The sequence below is a fragment of the Ascaphus truei genome, chromosome 5 (genome assembly GCF_040206685.1).
Source record: "Ascaphus truei isolate aAscTru1 chromosome 5, aAscTru1.hap1, whole genome shotgun sequence".
In the NCBI taxonomy this organism is placed as follows: Eukaryota; Metazoa; Chordata; class Amphibia; order Anura; family Ascaphidae; genus Ascaphus; species Ascaphus truei.
The window spans coordinates 107,569,719-107,589,197 of NC_134487.1; the positions used below are offsets into that span (position 1 = coordinate 107,569,719).

The following is a 19,479-nucleotide window of genomic DNA, read 5'->3' on the forward strand; positions in this document are numbered from 1 at the left end:
AAAGGGGTTTAGAGCTCACTGAGCAGGCCCTTGCTTCGGCTAGTGGTGCAGATGGTGGGGCTGTTAGTGAGGAGCAGGTAGGTAGCTTGGTTGCTGCTAGTGAGGAGCAGGTAGGTAGCTGGCTGACAGTTAGAAGGGGAAGCAGGGGCAATAGGGAGAGGCAGGTCGTTTCTGAGCTGACCCATCCCAATAGATTTGCCATGTTGAGTGAAGATATTGGCAATGTCAGGGCAGAAATGGCAAGGCTAGGGGAGACTAATTCCTCTAGCAGCCAGGGGAATAGTTCCTCCAGCACAGTGGGGACTCAGGATGCTCAGATACAAAGAAATATTGTGGTGGTAGGGGACTCCATTATTATGAAGGTAGATAGGGCAATCTGTTGCCCTGATCGCATGAACCGAACAGTTTGTTGTCTCCCGGGTGCTCGGGTTCAGCACATTGAGGATCGGGTAGACAGATTGTTGGGGGGGCTGGGATTGATCCAGCGGTCTTGGTACATGTTGGCACCAATGACAAAGTTAGGGAAAGATGGAGGGTCCTAAAAAATTATTACAGGGACCTAAGTCAAAAGCTTAAGGCAAGGACCTCCAAGGTAGTATTTTCTGAAATAATACCAGTGCCATGTGCTACCGCAAGGAGACAGTTAGAGATCAGGGAGGTTAATGCATGGCTAAGAAAGTGGTGCAGGAAGGAGGGGTTTGGGTTTTTAGAGAACTGGGACTCCTTTTCTGAGGGGTGCCATCTATATTCTAGGGACGGATTGCATCTCAATGAAGAGGGATCTTCTGTGCTAGGGGGGAGAATGCTAAAAAGGTTGGAGGAGATTTTAAACTAGGATGGGGGGGAGGGGAATGAAACAGATAATGAACTAAATGGAATAGAGGAGGATACAAGGTGGTATGGAGGTAGAATGGGGGCAAGTGCTAGTTTGACAAGCAGTGAGACACCCATAGTAAATACAGATATTACTAGAAAACTTCTAAAGACTAAACAAAGTGGGCGCAGAAAGGAAGGAGCAGATAAGATAATAGAACAGGCTGGAAAAAAAAACTGAAATGCATGCTTGCTAATGCAAGAAGCCTGACAGATAAAATGGGGGATCTTGAATTAATAGCTGCAAGGGAGCAGGATGATATCGTAGGCATTACTGAAACAATGTGGGATGAAACTCCTGACTGGGAAGTTAATTTAGAGGGTTATTCTCTTTTTTGGAAGGATCGAACAAATAGAAGGGGAGGTGGAGTATGTTTATATGTTAAACCGGATCTAAAACCTATTATACGGAATGTTGTTTATGAAGGGAATGATGGAAATGTAGAGACTTTGTGGATAGAAATTAGCAGTGGAGGTAAAAGTATAAAAAAAATGTTTGTGGGAATATGCTATAAACCACCAAATATCTGTGAGATTGAGGAAGCTAAAATACTTCTGCAAATGGAGAAGGCATCAAAACTGGGTCATGTTTGCATAATGGGTGATTTTAATTATCCAGACATAGACTGCGGCAATGAGATTAGCATTACAACAAAAGGAAACAGGTTTTTGGGGGTTCTTAAAGACAATTATATGACCCAAATTATTGAGGAACCAACCAGGAGAGGGGCAGTACTGGATTTGGTCATATCAAACAATGTAGAAGTAATAACAAATATTGAAGTCCTGGAACATTTGGGTAACAGTGATCATAACATGGTCTCTTTTGAAATAAATTATCAAAAAACAGATTACTTGAGTTCAACAAAGACCTTAAACTTTAGAAAGGCAGATTTTAATAAACTGAGGTCTAATCTACAAGTAATACATTGGGATGATGTTTTTGCAGGGAAAAATGTAGAAGATAAATGGGCAGTCTTTAAAACATTGCTAGAAAAGCACACACACAAGTAGGAATTTAGACCAGGGTAATGCAGTTGATGTGGTCTACTTAGATTTTGCAAAGGCTTTTGATACGGTTTCAAACAAGAGGTTGGTGTACAAAATAAAGAAAATTGGACTCAGTAATAATATATGCACCTGGATTGAAAACTGGATATAAAGGACAGACAACAGAGGGTTGTCATAAATGGAACTTTTTCAGGTTGGGCTAAAGTCGTGAGTGGAGTACCTCAGGGATCGGTACTGGGATCCCTGCTTTTTAACTCATTTATTAATGACTTTGAGGTTGGAATTGAGAGCAAAGTCTCCATCTTTGCTGATGATACTAAATTGTGTAAGGTAATAGAATCAGAGCAGCATGTAATTTCTCTTCAGAATGACTTGGAGAGACTGGAAACGTGGGCAGGTAAATGGCAGATGAGGTTTAATACAGATAAATATAAGGTTATGCATTTGGGATGCAAGAATAAAAAGGTGAATTACAAATTAAATGGGGAAATCCTTGATGGAGAAGGATTTAGGAGTGCTTGTAGATACCAGGCTTAGCAATAGTGCCCAAAGTCAAGCAGTAGCTGCAAAGGCAAACAAGATCTTATCTTGCATTAAACGGGCAATGGATGGAAGGGAAGTAAACATAATTATGCCCCTTTACAAAGCATTAGTAAGATCACACCTTGAATATGGAGTACAATTTTGGGCACCAGTCCTTAGAAAATACATTATGGAACTAGAGAGAGTGCAGAGAAGAGCCACCAAATTAATAAAGGGGATGGACAATCTAACTTATGAGGAGAGACTAGCAAATTAGATTTATTTACATTAGAAATGAGGTGTCTAAGAGGGGATATGATAACTATATACAAATATATTCAGGGACAATACAAGGAGCTTTCAAAAGAACTATTCATCCCAAGGGCAGTACAAAAGACTTGGGGGCATCCCTTAAGGTTGGAGGAAAGGAGATTTCACCAGCAACAAGGAAAGGGTTCTTTACAGTAAGGGCAGTTAAAATGTGGAATTCATTACCCATGGAGACTGTGATGGCAGAAACAACAGATTTGTTCAAAAAAAGGTTGGACATTTTTTTTTAGATAGGAAAGGTATACAAGGATATACCAAATAAGTATACATGGGAAGGATGGCAACAAATTATATCTATGGCGCTCTGCACTAGTGATATACCATATATATGATAAAAAATCAAATAAATTTATACAACCAGTGTCGTGGATATTCTCCCTTTGGAATTGATGCTCCACACGTGGTGGGTACACATGTAAGGAAAGAAAATCAAAACATAGTGTAATATTGTTAAACACACATATAAACATGCAACATGAGACAGACGCTGAGAACAACAGGTGACAAATTACAAACACATTTAATAAGGTATATGATTAAAAATACATAAAAATACATAAAAACATATATAAGGATCTGGTAGGACACTCCAACTCAAGTGGGGGTTCCTGCTTACCAAACGTAAGATGGTATCAGGCAATGGATATTGTTAAAGAGTATCCCCTCTTGTGGATGGCCGCTGCTGTAGCAAACTCCTGGGCTCACACGTGGAGTCTCCGTCTCTGTGACCTCCGCCTCTGTCCGCTGTGGACATGTGATGCTGGCGTGGAAGCTGACCGCTGTAGACACCTCCTGCCTTGCCGCTGAAAGCGCGCCAACCGGAGCAGATTCAAATGCGGATGGATATGCGCCAAAGATACAGCCGCCCGCAGGTAGCAGTTCTTAATTCCAAGGGGGACAGTGTTCACCACTGAGTGTGGGAGACCTCTCAGACCTCTCAGTAACACCCTACGCGTTTCGAAAGTAAGACTTTCTTCCTCAGGGGTAAATGTGATATGAAAAAATAGTCCCTGTATGTCCCGGTATATGTAGTCCCGTATTAAAGGTGCAGTACACCATTGTGAACTTGATCATGCGCAGATGGATGCGCTGGGACTCTCAGCGTCACAAACATAACATAGACACAAGACAAAATGAAAAATTACAATAAACAACTGTTATTAATTAATATATTACACAAAAGTACATTATTAGTACATACATAATTTTTGGAACCATAGGATACAATAAAGCATTATCACTATATAACATGATAATACTTGAAGTAGATAAGGCTGTGAGACCACATATATAATGGTATATGTGGCCAGTCCACAATTATGCAAGAAGTATAATGAGCAGAATGTGCCATAGTGTAAACCATGTTGGTTGGCTATTATAATAGGTGAATAGGGGGTGAGATGTGCCCCGTGGTGGGTTAAAGTATTAAAATGTTATGGTGTGCCAATGTGTATAAGAATATATGTGATGGTATATAAGTGTGACATATGCTAGAAGGGAAGTGATGTGTGGATGTATAATAATGTGAATTAATGTGTATAAAAATAAGTGAATATAGAATAATGTGTGAGACTATATTAATATAAATACAGTGACTAATCAGTGTAATAATATTTACAAATTTTTTTTTAAATATAAAATATATATATTTTTTCGTGATAAAGTAATTAATGTGAATTGCTTATACTGCCATATAATAATATTTATTATTAAATAACATTATCACAGGGAGTGAATTGTCCTATGATAATGGGGATATTGATTAAATTAAATGTGGTGTCTAGTACATGGCCTACGATATTTCGCCAAAGGAACCTATATGATGGAGTATAGATCAAAGGGATGGATAATTTATCTTTCCAGAAGGAATGGCTTCAGGTCGAATTCTATGTTTAGTCCCAGGGGGGTTAATGTTTGCAATTCGTAAATCCAAAAGGATTCTCTCTTGCCTAACGCACCTCCCCTGTTCCCACCGCGCCAGTTGGTTGTGACTGCCTCAATCGCTACACATTTTAGACCCTTAGGGTTTTTACCATGCACATGGAGAAACTGGCTCGATACGCTATGTGAATCCAGACCTCTTTTAATGTTATAGATATGTTCGTAGAACCGACGTTTAATCGGTCTAGTGGTCATGCCCACATACTGCAAACCACAAGGACACTCAAGGAGATAAATAATATTTGTGCTATTGCATGTAATGTGTTGTTGAATGGTATATTGTTTTGAAGTGTGAGTTGAAGTAAAAGTTAATTGTTTAGAACTGAATTTACATGCTGTGCATGTATTACATGTGTAATAACCTTTAGTGATATTTTTATTTGTTTGACATTTAGATCTAAGTGGACAACTGGGAGCTAACCTTTGGCCTATGTTTGGTGCCTTGGTGAATATTATTTTTGGTTTCAGTGGAAGTATTTCTGATAAATCTGTGTCTTTTCTCAGAATTGGCCAATACTTTTGAATAGTTTTCCTTATCCCTGGTGCCATCTGGTTAAATTGTGTTATGAATGGTATTTGAGTTTGTGTATTGGATGATTTGTGTTTATACTCCAAAAGAGTCGATCTGTCTAATGCTTCGACCTCAGAGATAACTCTATCAAGATGATTTGATGGATAATTTCTATCGATAAATCTATCTCTGAGGTCTTGCGCTTGGGTTTGGAACACTTCCATTGTGGAACTATTTCTTTTAAGTCTGATAAATTGACCTTTGGGAATGTTATCGATCCACGCAGGGCTGTGATGGCTACTGGCGTGCAGATAATTATTCGCCTGAACCTTTTTGAAATGAGTTTTAGTAAGGATGGTGTTATTATGAATATATATAACTAAATCTAAAAATTCCAACGAAATATTACTGGAGGCAAAAGAAAATTTTAAATTAAAGGGATTATTATTAATGTACAATTGAAACTTGTCGAGCTCGTCTAATGAGCCAGACCAAATAAAGAAAATATCATCTATGTAGCGCCGCCATAGCACCAGGCTTGCTCCAAAGGGGCAGCTGGACCAGATGTAATTATTTTCCCAGCTGCCCATGAATAAATTAGCATAACTGGGAGCAAACCTGGTACCCATGGCGGTGCCACATATCTGCAAATAATATAAATCATTAAAATTAAAATAATTATGTGAAAGTATAAATTGAATACCTGAGGTGAGAAATAATTTAAGTGATGCTGTAATGGAGGGATCATTATCTAAAAAGTGGCCAATAGCCTCACAGCCCTGAACGTGGTCGATAACTGTATATAGTGATGTGACGTCGGCTGTAACTAAATAATAATGTGGCTTCCATTGAGTGTCCTTGAGTGTTTGCAGCATGTGGGTCGTATCCCTAAGGTATGAGGGGAGTTTTATAACGTACGGTTGTAGGTGATGATCGATGAATTGCGATAAATTTGATGTGAGAGATCGGATGCCCGATACAATGGGGCGTCCCGGCGGTTGGTTGAGATTTTTATGGATTTTGGGTATTATATAAAAGATAGGGATGATGGGAAACTGGTTATATAAGAATTCAAATTCCTGTTTTGTTATTGCATTTGTATCCAAACCTGTGTTAAGAAATACAAATAGCTGTTGCAAATAATTGTCAGTGGGATTAGAGGAGAGGGGTTGGTAAGTAGAGACATCTCCAAGAATACGCATTGACTCTTGGAGATAGTATGTTTTGTCCATAATCACCAACCCCCCTCCTTTGTCGGCTGGCTTCATTACGATCGAGCCATTCTCTCCAAGTGCGCGCAGCAGATGTTTTTCCTCCATAGTGAGGTTGTGTTTTTTAATTTTGAAGTTTCGACTCTGCTGTTCCAGGTCGTCGGTGACCATTTGTGCAAAAGCATTAACAAATGGCCCACCCGCAAACCTGGGAAAGAAAGTCGAAGGTTTTTTGAAACTGGTATTAGTACTAGGTACAGGGTTAATAGGGAGATTGAGACTACTGTCCTGACGTGACACTGCGTCTTTGACAAAATATTTTTTGAGACATAGCTTTCTGACATATTTCTGTACGTCCACATAGAGTTGAAAGCTATTAGGGCCTATCACAGGGGCAAAGGATAGTCCTTTCGAGAGTACCTCCTTTTCTTTATTAGATATTGGCTGTTGACTAATATTAAATATATTGGTGTAGATGGGAGTTCTCCATGTGCATGGTAAAAACCCTAAGGGTCTAAAATGTGTAGCGATTGAGGCAGTCACAACCAACTGGCGCGGTGGGAACAGGGGAGGTGCGTTAGGCAAGAGAGAATCCTTTTGGATTTACGAATTGCAAACATTAACCCCCCTTGGACTAAACATAGAATTCGACCTGAAGCCATTCCTTCTGGAAAGATAAATTATCCATCCCTTTGATCTATACTCCATCATATAGGTTCCTTTGGCGAAATATCGTAGGCCATGTACTAGACACCACATTTAATTTAATCAATATCCCCATTATCATAGGACAATTCACTCCCTGTGATAATGTTATTTAATAATAAATATTATTATATGGCAGTATAAGCAATTCACATTAATTACTTTATCACGAAAAAATATATATATTTTATATTTAAAAAAAAATTTGTAAATATTATTACACTGATTAGTCACTGTATTTATATTAATATAGTCTCACACATTATTCTATATTCACTTATTTTTATACACATTAATTCACATTATTATACATCCACACATCACTTCCCTTCTAGCATATGTCACACTTATATACCATCACATATATTCTTATACACATTGGCACACCATAACATTTTAATACTTTAACCCACCACGGGGCACATCTCACCCCCTATTCACCTATTATAATAGCCAACCAACATGGTTTACACTATGGCACATTCTGCTCATTATACTTCTTGCATAATTGTGGACTGGCCACATATACCATTATATATGTGGTCTCACAGCCTTATCTACTTCAAGTATTATCATGTTATATAGTGATAATGCTTTATTGTATCCTATGGTTCCAAAAATTATGTATGTACTAATAATGTACTTTTGTGTAATATATTAATTAATAACAGTTGTTTATTGTAATTTTTCATTTTGTCTTGTGTCTATGTTATGTTTGTGACGCTGAGAGTCCCAGCGCATCCATCTGCGCATGATCAAGTTCACAATGGTGTACTGCACCTTTAATACGGGACTACATATACCGGGACATACAGGGACTATTTTTTCATATCACATTTACCCCTGAGGAAGAAAGTCTTACTTTCGAAACGCGTAGGGTGTTACTGAGAGGTCTGAGAGGTCTCCCACACTCAGTGGTGAACACTGTCCCCCTTGGAATTAAGAACTGCTACCTGCGGGCGGCTGTATCTTTGGCGCATATCCATCCGCATTTGAATCTGCTCCGGTTGGCGCGCTTTCAGCGGCAAGGCAGGAGGTGTCTACAGCGGTCAGCTTCCACGCCAGCATCACATGTCCACAGCGGACAGAGGCGGAGGTCACAGAGACGGAGACTCCACGTGTGAGCCCAGGAGTTTGCTACAGCAGCGGCCATCCACAAGAGGGGATACTCTTTAACAATATCCATTGCCTGATACCATCTTACGTTTGGTAAGCAGGAACCCCCACTTGAGTTGGAGTGTCCTACCAGATCCTTATATATGTTTTTATGTATTTTTATGTATTTTTAATCATATACCTTATTAAATGTGTTTGTAATTTGTCACCTGTTGTTCTCAGCGTCTGTCTCATGTTGCATGTTTATATGTGTGTTTAACAATATTACACTATGTTTTGATTTTCTTTCCTTACATGTGTACCCACCACGTGTGGAGCATCAATTCCAAAGGGAGAATATCCACGACACTGGTTGTATAAATTTATTTGATTTTTTATCATATATATGGTATATCACTAGTGCAGAGCGCCATAGATATAATTTGTTGCCATACTCATCACCTGACTGGGGGTCAGGATTATATCTCAGGCTGCCTGCCTATTGGGATATAGCGCTACCTATTTACATGGGAAGGATGTTGATCCAGGGATTAATCCGATTGCCAATTCTTGGAGTCAGGAAGGAATTTATTTTTCCCTTTATGAGATATCATTGGATGATGTGACTGTGGGGTTTTTTGTTTGCCTTCCTCTGGATCAATAAGTATAGATATGATAAAATATCTGTTGTCTAAATTTAGCATAGGTTGAACGTGATGGACAGAAGTCTTTTTTTACCCTCATCTACTATGTAACTATGTAACATTAAAATGTTATATAACAAGCCATGAAATTACAAACAATCTTCATCTGTAAATCCACAAAACCCCATGGTAAATCCAACGGATGTTGACCCTACGAGCTCTTGGTCTACAATGAGTGCAGGCCTTTAAATAGGGCCTGTGATATCACATTTTATGGTCAGATAGTACAGCTCCAATCCGATTGGACACTGTATAATGTGCCCGCCTCTTTTTTTTTTTTTTAAGGATGTGACATCTCCAAGGGAGGTACGTCACATCCTTAAAACAATATGGCTATCACATGGTATTACAGCCAATGGGATTGAAGATAATCCCATTGGTTGGTGTACCATGGGATAGGTTACATTAGTTCAAAAGGATGTGACGTCACTTTAAGGGATGATATCACCACTTCTAAAGGTAAGAAAAATATTGAATGTATGTATGTAATTTTATTTTTACAGGTTTTTTAATGTATTTTTTTCTTTTTATGTTTTCACTTGTCCATTGACTGATAATGTATTAATCTGGGCCCAAATACAGTAAATACAGTAAAAGGCAATGCATTTTTTGGCACGTGTTTTATCTATTGATTGTTGTTTTTTACTTTACCGTTTATTTTTTGACTTAAATTGTTTTTAATTTGGATGGCTTGCTTTTATAACATTTTATGATTGGTTAGCGGTTTAAATTAATTCTTAGTTTTGTTGGCTATTGGTTTTCTTAATTTAGTTGATTTGTTGGCTAGTGTTTTATTTTAATTTATTGATCTGTTGGCTAGTGCTTTTCTTTCTTTTAAATGTATGTTGGTTGTTTGCTTATATTTATTTCTGGTATTTCTTTTGCTGTTTGCTTTAGAATAATGTGATTTTGTTGTTTTTTCTATTTTTAATATCTGTTATTGTTTTGCTGTTTTGCTTTTTAATAATGGTGTTTATTTGATGTTATTTTTATGATTTTTTTATGTTGAAATGTTTAATTCTGGTGTTTATTTGGTATTTGCTTTATTGATTGCTGATAATGTTGTTGTGTTTATTGTTTATTGTTTATTTGGTGATTGTTTTGATTGAATTTGATATTGTTGGTGGTTGTGTATTTTTTCGGTTGACCATTGACTATCATAGTGGTAAATCATGCCCATATTATATGGGTATGTGGTACCACTGTGCCAATTAATTGTTTTCTTGGCATTTGTCATGGGTATATTTTTAATGTAATGTGTTTTATTTTGGGCTTGTTTTTTTGACTCGGACTTCAACCAATCCACTATGTTCCCCGTAGTATATTGGAGTAATCCCTCTTAATAGTATTTTTATTATTACATTTTCCCATTTCTCGGAAACATGAAGATAGAGTATCACTTATGATAGCCAGTGTTGGAGACCAAAATGATCTCTTCCCATCAAGAAAAATAACCGTTACTGGGTTAAAGGGGTTGCGTTGGTGTAAATGCAATCTTTTTGGAAGCTGCAATAACATTAGGGGGAGGAACTTGGGGTGGAGTTAATTTAGCATTTTAGGGCAGGTATATGTATTAAGAATTGTGTGACTTGTGTTACTTTAATAAATATGCAATGTTTCAGCAAATTGTTTTTAATTATTTAGATGCAAATATTTCAATGCAGACCCGCTTCTTCATACATTGACACCTAAATTGTAGATATTTATTGCATGCCCAAACCATACTATATATAATATGCAACTGTATTCCAAACTGCCTTGAAAGCTTAAAGAACGAAAAGACTTTGAACCTGAAACGTAATCTTTTCTCCTTAACTCTCCAGGTTACACAGCTACTGTAATGACATTTCAAAGGAGGGTATTCGTGTATCAAACTAAAATGTATATAGCACAAATCTCTGACTTTTACAAGAAAAAACATGTTCGGCATATTGAAATATATCAAATTTAATATTTTATCAAATAAACAAAATCTTTATTCGGATTAGTACCTCAAAAATGTAAGACACCAAGAAGACGTCTCATAATGAGATCTTTAAGCTGGTGGCTTAGAAGCAGATGTACCACCCTCCTCCAGACCCACAGATCTTTTGTCATTGGTCAGGGTCAAATACCACTCACACTGCAGGCAAAGTAACCTTAAGCCATTTGAGAATATAGAAGCCAAGGTAAGTTTCATGCATGTTATCTCCTTAGATTAATATTTTTAACAGGTTGTTTTGAAATTTTATCTGATACTTTGTCAAATGATTAACTGTATCAAAATAACTTCATCAAATAAATCATTTATTTGTACTTAAACTACACTAGCTTTTAATCAGCAACTATAATACCACTAGAAAATGTGTTTATTATTGCTTAGGCAGGTAATATAACTTCTATATATATCTGCAATCTCATATTTAGATTGGTATGAAATACAAAACTGCTACATTAAACACACAATATTAATACATTTTCTAATTAAAACAAAAATATGTATTTTGCTTTTGAGAATCTGAGAGATTGTTCTATATACAGTAAATGCACAGATTTTCTCTTCAATAATGCTTTTCCTTGTAATTAGAGATATAAGAATCAGCAGTTTGCAAGGGACCATAGTACAGCAATCCATTATTGTGTCACTAGTAATGGGTAGGTACTATAGATAAGAAATGTACACTGGGTGACATGTGCTTCATCAATCAAATAACATATTTAAGAAAATTGTGAATATCTTTGTCTATAGTTTGAAGGTAATTAATATCATAAACCTGTAACAGGTCAATATTGATATTATGCTGTATCTAACTGTTACAAGTGTTCATTTAATCTTATCTCCGTTAGAAGTTGCAAATTGCATTGGTTAATACATAAAATGTAACACCAACAAATAAATGTTTGCAATAGAAAAACTCCATTCAAGCAGTGAGATCTTACAGTAATTCATGCATTTAGTAAAATATCTATGTGAATCCAACATACTGTAAATGAAAGCTTTGTGCTGTTTGCTTTTCCCAGAGGAATTTCATATCCTCATGCCTAAACCTGCTTCATAAAGACTTTCTTTCAAGCATCTGAAATTTAGTTTGTCTGTCAGTGCATTTTGGCTCATGAATTCATAATACCTCGTAATGTTTCTGCATTCAAGTCACAAGGAATTGTACATGAATAGGACAAGTGTGTAGCATCATCCAAAAAACTAGCTTCTTCAAGAGAACTGTCATTCTAACAGGTATCATATTTCACATGCTTATTTGCTTAAGTAATAATTCAGAAGTATGACTTACGTGGTAACAGCTTTCACTCTGTTTCTAGCATCAATGCCATGCCTGTACCACCATTTTTATAATGGTTGCAAGAATTTAAGTAGGTTATTTGTTAGTCTAAAATGTGATTTAACGAAAGTTAATTGGTGCAGACGTGTTTTGCTAAAACTTTCAAACACAATTTGCAGTGCTACTGTCAATTGTGCACCTCCCTTTCGAAAGTTTGTACATTTGTATTTTATACTGTACAACTAAATTGCTTTTAAATTCTACATTCAGCCTATTATGGTGGAAACATGTAGTAAAGTCTACTAAAATATCAATTGTGTATCTGATAGTCATGTGATAAGTATAAATGTATGCATTATGGCATTCATCCAAAATTATTGAAAAACTCTCATAATGCTGTTAAACAGAACTAAATGGTGTTAGGTTTATTATTGCATTATTAGTTTAAAAAAAAAAAAAAAACAATTCAATACATGTCAATTCCCGACAGACCAAAAATAAAAGTTTATTTTCTTTGTTACACAGTATACAAGTATTTTAATGCATCTTGTATATTATTGTGCTTCCCTCCAAAGCTTGGAAGAATGAAGACTTTTGCAAATGTTTTTCTGGGACTTTTTATTCTTAAATCAGTTGTAGCTGCACCTCCAACAGACACCATAAACTATGACACGGATACATATGAGGTTGATCTAGAAGAACTGGATAATCTCTATGACTATGACGAAAGCCTTACCGTTGATCAGGCACAGGTAAATGTAATTGTTTTATCATTTCAAATGATCCAATGTGTTACTTTTTATACTTGCGGGTTTACTACAGCTCACATGCTTCTTAACATTTCTGACCAGATTTAAAATGCTGGATAAAAACCCACAACTTGTTTTATATATACTGTAATGTACACTGTACACCAATTAGGTAAACAGACAACAATAAGTATAATATATTTCTTTCTAACAAGATCTATACAACTTCGTTCTAGAAATGTATGTATGTGCACATCCATGAAATATGTAATATGTATACAAGGACAGATATCAACTGTGCAAATAAGTGAATATGAACTTTTTAGCAAGTGCCTTCTAAACATGGAAAGCTCCTATATTTTACCCAATGGTTCTGTAAAAGTTATTGACCACTTTTGTGCAGAATGTTACACCAATTGATAATCACTGCTTGATGTGGCATAGCACGTTTTATGAAATAGCATGTCATTATTCACTGGGATATTGAGCATGATTTCCATTCAGAACAGGCCTTCCAAGATGTTTATCTTATATTGCAAAGGGAGAAGGAGTGGTTCAGTGAGAAAATCTAAACAATGACACTGAGTTTGAATCAGGGGAACCTGGTTTAATTCCTGGTGTCAGCTCCTTGTGACCTTTGGTAAGTCATTTTATCTCCGTGCCTTGGGCACTAAAACATGGATTGTAAGCTCATCTGGGTAGGGGCTGTGTCTGTATAAATTCCTATGTGCTGGGTAACACACACTATACTGTAATTGTGAATTGCTTTGAGTCTTATCGGGAGCAAAGCCCTACAGGAAATAAAGTTATTATTAATGCGTTGGTGTAGAGAGCATATCGGTAGCACATCATATTGTGCGACCAAAGTAAAACAGAAGATGTATGATTACACCTGTAATAACTAGTAAAGACAGGAGGAGATTTTGACCTTGGAAGCTATTAAATATAAGTAAACTATTGTGCTTTATGTGAAATAAAAAATTGGCTTAAAATAGTTTACTATATCAATGTACATTAGTAGTAGAAAACAGGAAAAACATAGCAATAACCTCTCTGATAAGAAAACTACTGTAACTCACTTATTTAGAGAAGTTATTATGAGTTAGCCCAGGTGAGCGCAAACTGGGGGGCGCTAGATTTTCTGGGGTGGGGAGGGCATGGCAGTTATAGAGGTCACACATTCTCCCCCAAGGCATTTAAATGAAATGCCAGGGGATTGCCCAAGGCATCTAAAACACACCTTCCCTTCCAGCGACGCGTCGTCATGGTAACCCGGCGTCAAATGAGGCAGTGGGGTCACGTGATGTCACATTACCATGGCAACGTGCTTGTAACGCGTAGCTCACCACAAACGAAGCGCGTCTGCAGTGCTGAGGTAGGGGATTGGATAACGCCGACCCACAGCCACGCAGGCGCGTCTAGGATGAAGAGTAGTCGTTCAAGCCAGGTCAGGGTTATAGATTGGAGAATGGTTAAGGTACTTGCCAGGTTCAGGAGCGGAGAGTTTCAGATCGTTGTAGTTCGTAGCCAGGTTCAGGATTGGAGAGTGTCGGATAGTCGGGGTACGTAGCCAGGTTCAGGATAGGAGAATATCGAATCGTTGGAGTATTTAGCCAAGGTCAGGACTGGAGACAGGAGAATGGTCATACAAGCCGGATCAGGAGTGGAGAGAAGCGGAGTCCAAGGTGCTAGCAGGGTTCAGGCAACAAGAGGTAAATCAGCAGACAATGCAAGGATTCAGGAACAAGGATGTGGCAAGGCACGGCGTCACAATGACCATGTTCAGCTAGAAATGGTAGCAGACTAAGGGTATAAATAGGAGGAGCCTCCAATAGCCAGCCAGGGTGGAACCAGGAAGTAAGAGCCGATTGGCAGCTGGTGCACACAGGTGTGCCCTATGATGCAGCCTAATCGGGGTTGAGGGTGGAACTGCTCGCGCGCATCACGGAGGCCAGGGGGCGGAGTTTAGAGAGCACATCACTCCCACGCCAATTCCTGGGACAAGAGGGGGCAGGACCAGTCGCGTGCCGACCCGCGCGTCACGAAGGCCAGAGGGCAGAGCCGACAACGTGCGTCATTCCCCCGGCGGTCCTGACTCTCCCCAGAGCGGGGGCGGAGCTTGACTCGCGCGTCAGCAGGGAGGCTGGGGCGAACGTACACGTCGTGTGACAGAGATTGGGGCGGGATTCGAATCCGTGGGCGGATGATCAGAGTGCACAAGGTCCGCGCGTACTGGGACCACGAAACTGCGCATCCTGGGTATCCGTCACGGAAGGCTTGTTGGGGTGAGGAGACGGTCTGCGACCGCCAGGATGGCGAATCCTCACAGTGCTGTCACATGACCCTGCACATTATTTGACGCCAGGGCCGAGAGGGGGGGGGGGGGCACGAGGCGCTGAGGAGAGCAGGCAGGGGTGTGCATGGGGAAAAGTTTGTGCACCCCTGAGTTAGCCAATTCTTTTGTGAACATTTTTAAAAGAACCAACAAAGTCAATGTGAATTGAGTCAATACTTAATTAAAATAAACTAAAGACTAAATATATTGTATATGTTAAAAAGGGAAAAGATGTGGCTCAGTGAGTAAAAACATGACTGGCACCGAGTTTAGAGCAGGGGAACCTGGTTCAATCCCCGGTGTCGGCTCCTTGTGACCTTGGGCAAGTCACTTTATCTCCCTGTGCACCAAAAAAACATAGATTGAAAGCTCCTCAGGGAGGTACTGTGCAAAATGTCTCTGTAAAGCGCTATGTAAAAAAAACTACAAGATATATACAAGAACAAAAAATTAATTAATTAAAAGCTGGGGAGCTACTTATCAAAATAATTTCACAGTTTCATACTATTCATGGCCAGCTTCAGTCCTCAAGGATCTCTCTGCTTCAGCACACGTGAGCCATAGTCACTGATTGAGCCACCTGTGTTGAAGCAGTGATATCATGAAACCTGACCTGTTGGTGGCCCTTGAGGACTGAAGTTGGCCACCCCTGCAGTAGACATTCATATGAACCCATCAAATAACCTGAATTTATATAGCAATTGCAGACACAGCTCAGCAGGCTAAGACATGTAATTTATGTAGCTTTCCTCAAGATTTGCATCCTTACGGAGTGAATGCATCAATACATAATTGGCAGGGCAATAAAAACCTCAAGAGCTCCTCCTGCCATGACAAAAATCATGACATAGTCACATCCGCAAAGGGTAACCTGACCTTCCCTACTGTCACTACAAATTCACAGTACCTAAATTAATTGTATGATTTGCAACACGTCATTTATAGAATGAGTACATATCACATAATTAATGTAAATATATAGATGGCAAAAATACATAAATACTTTCCCCAAAATATATTTTTTAAATTTGTCATTTTAAATTCTATGATTATAAGAAATGTAAAGGGCAAAACTCTTTATACCCATAATTCCCTCCCCCCCCCCAAATGACTGCTAGAATTCACATCTTGATGTGGTATGTACAATAATTTTCGTTTGCATCAATTCTTAGCAACTTAGATGTACACTAAGAAACTAATATGACCAACTACTCTCTTTTTTTCAAAAGATTGCACAGGAAAACATTGTCACCTCGAAATAACTTCTTCTAAACTCTCAAATAAACCCCAGATTTGTTATTGATACAAGCAGCACTACAGTATGCCAATGCCAAGCTCCCTTACACTATGTCAGCAGAACAGCAAGTTGTCAAGTGTTAACTCATGCCTCCCTTTACGCCTCCCTTTACTTTTTTAGTATACTATACCTATGGCTTCAATCTGTGCACAGCTTTTGTGGTCTAATTATTATTGCAAGAAATTTATTTAAATCTTTTTTGTATGAGCCAATAGGGTTATTTAAATAAGTTGGTGAACTTCTGACACAAGAATAAATCAAGTGACAGGTTTTAGGCGGAGAGGGCATTGCTTTCGATACAAATGGGGTACAGTAGGTAGAAGACATCCTTAAATAATGTAGAGATAAATTAGGGCTGAGATGTAAAGAGGGGCAGAGGAGTGTATAGCCTTAAATGAGAGAATAATATTTTAAGTAATACAGAATTTCATGTGAAGCTAGGAGAGGAATTTCAGAAGAGAAGCTGAGACCAATTTAGGAGAGAATGAAGATATTCTTGCAGCAACATTTAGGATAGATTGTAGGGGAAGCAGGTGTGAAGCAGAAAGGCCAGAGAGTAGAAGTTTACAATAGTCAAAACGGGAGAGAATGAGGTAATGTGTTAGAGTTTTAGACGTAGAATGATAGAGTGTATCTCAGCAATGTAACAGAAGAAAAACTACAGGTTTTAGCAACATTGTGAATGTGAGAAGAGAATGTGAGGAAGGAGTCAAATGTGACACCTAAGCAGTCTGCTTGCCATACCGAGTATATGACAGTGATGTCAATAGTGATGAAGAAGTGGGATAGTAGGGCCAGACTTGGGAGGAAGTATGAAGAATCACGGAGGGCCATCCACGATGTTCTACTGCAGAGACATTCAGAGACTTTGGTCATGACAGCAGGTGTAAGGTCAGGGGTTGAAAAGTAAATGTGTGTCATCAGCATAGAGGTGATATTTGAAGGCTCGTTTGAGGGCTCTATGGAATCACATGCAGCTCTGGATGTATATTATGTTGCCTACCACCGCTTCAGAGAGTACAGTAATGTATGTAGAGAGTAAAGAGAAGAGTGAGCAGTGCATAAACCAGATTTGTAAATGATCAAAGAAGGAATGGAGTATGAGAGCATTTAAAGGCAAAAGGAGACAAGGCAATAGTTAGAGAGGTATGTTCAAATTTGACATTTTTGAGTATAGGTATAACTCTTGTGTGCATGAAGGAGGTGGGAGAGGTACCAGAGCTGAGGAAAAAGTTGAAAATATGTGTGAGTTTAGGGATTACAGTGGAAGCAAAAAGTAGGAGATGGGAGGGAATGGGGTCAACAGGGCAAGTGGTAGAGGAAGAGGAGGAGAGCAAAAGTGAGACTCTTTTCTGTGACAGAGAAAAGAGAGTGAAGGAAGGTAGGAGGAGAGTTAGAAAGAGGAGGTGTAGGATAAGAGGATTCACAGGGGATGCCTTGACCAATAGAATCAACCTTAGGCCGCAGTCGTACTGTGCTAGTTGGCACGTGTGCTTGTCGCCTCAGCGATCTGTGTACTCTGGCCACACTGGTGATGGGGAGGCGTGGCCATGATGTCACCAGGCTGGTTCACCCTCATAGGTGGAACCGCTCACGTGACACAGCCGTGATGTGGCTGTCGCGCAAAAAAATCTATTTTTTTTGTCTCCTCCAAATTCTGCCGTGACACGCGCACATGGCCAGACTGGTGCACTTACATGAATTTGTTTGTGCCGTCACGTGCACTATATAGCCAGCCTTAGTCTTTGAAACAGTAAGAAAAATCCTGAGGTAAAATAGAGACAGAAAAACAGCTACCAGATGGTGGCCTGAGTAGAGAGTCAAAAACAGAGAGGAGGTAGCGTGGGTTAGACTTGAGAGTGTTGATTAGTGTAGAAAAATAGCTTTGTTTAGCCTGGAAGAGGACAGAGGTGAAACAAGGTAAGATAATTTTGTAGTAGTGGATCTAGAATAAGCCATTCAGAAGAGCAAAAGCTGAGCATGCCTGTGTAACAGTTTAGCCAAGGTCTGAAGTTAGAAGGGTGGGGAAGAAGAGGGGCATGTAGTTCAAAAAGAGAGGAGAATAGGACAGAGTTGTACTTCATGACATCTTTTCGGGTGAGTAGAGGATCATAGAGAAGAGAGGGTGAAGCACAAGGTGGAGTCAACAGCAGAATGTGATACATTTCATTATAATCTGTGTACCACTCCCCAATTCCTCCTACTGACACCTCCCATAGAATAAGATAGGGAAGACACTAACATTGGAGCAAAATGCTTTGGTACATACTGCAGGTGTAGGAAGAAAATGCATTGATATATAGACCCATAAGGCTGCAAAAGTACCTTTTTCCAAATTTCAAGGAGTTCAAAGTTTTAGTAGCCATATTGGCCGTAGACAAGAGCAGGGTGTTTCCATGCGTTTGTCCAGATCGGCACCATCGCTGTTTAATGAATAAACCCCAGTAAGAGCAAATCAGGTATGAACACCAAAGAAAATAGCCAGGCATTAATTATAGTGTTGAAACAGGTATCTAATGGAAAACATAATTTCTGCTATTCCCAATAACATGACCCTAAAAGATATCAGCCCCATGGCAATAAAAAAGTGTATTCTACTGTATATAATCAGATATTTCCCAAATTTGACATCTATGTATACTAAAATGCACACATTTTTCACCACTGCTTACAGTGCTAATGTGGCTATATTGCATAGCTTATAGCAGTTGACAAAAAAAATACTGCATATGCTTCATTTACTTATTTATTGTGTGTGTTTACTAAACAGCCTTAATCTCGAACATTCTTACCTGTTTTGTATTTTACTCAGAAGAGCAATAAAGACAAATTAGTATAAAAAAAAAACATTTGTACTGTAATTGATGAGCCTCCTTACAAAGAAAAGGCTGAGTACTAGTGTCTTGTCAATAGCATATAATCATATATTCTGTCTTTG

The 19,479-nt window shown here is 38.6% G+C and overlaps 1 protein-coding gene and 1 long non-coding RNA gene across 4 annotated transcripts in view; one reads left to right on the forward strand and one right to left on the reverse strand.

Moving 5' to 3' along the window:
* The window catches only part of LOC142495243 (uncharacterized), a 242,228-nt gene that overhangs the window by 134,748 nt on the left and 88,001 nt on the right, over positions 1-19,479 (reverse strand). The window lies entirely within an intron of this gene.
* Positions 10,921-19,479, forward strand: part of EPYC (epiphycan) — a 68,051-nt gene continuing 59,492 nt past the window's right edge. Inside the window, exons 1-2 of one of the 2 annotated variants that reach the window (XM_075600446.1) lie at positions 10,921-11,071; positions 12,736-12,912. In XM_075600446.1, the coding sequence (XP_075456561.1) occupies positions 12,745-12,912 (168 nt within the window). In that variant the 5' untranslated portion in view covers positions 10,921-11,071; positions 12,736-12,744. Of the gene's footprint in view, positions 11,072-11,988; positions 12,118-12,735; positions 12,913-19,479 lie in introns of those variants that run through there. The other variant, XM_075600447.1, reaches the window with a different exon arrangement.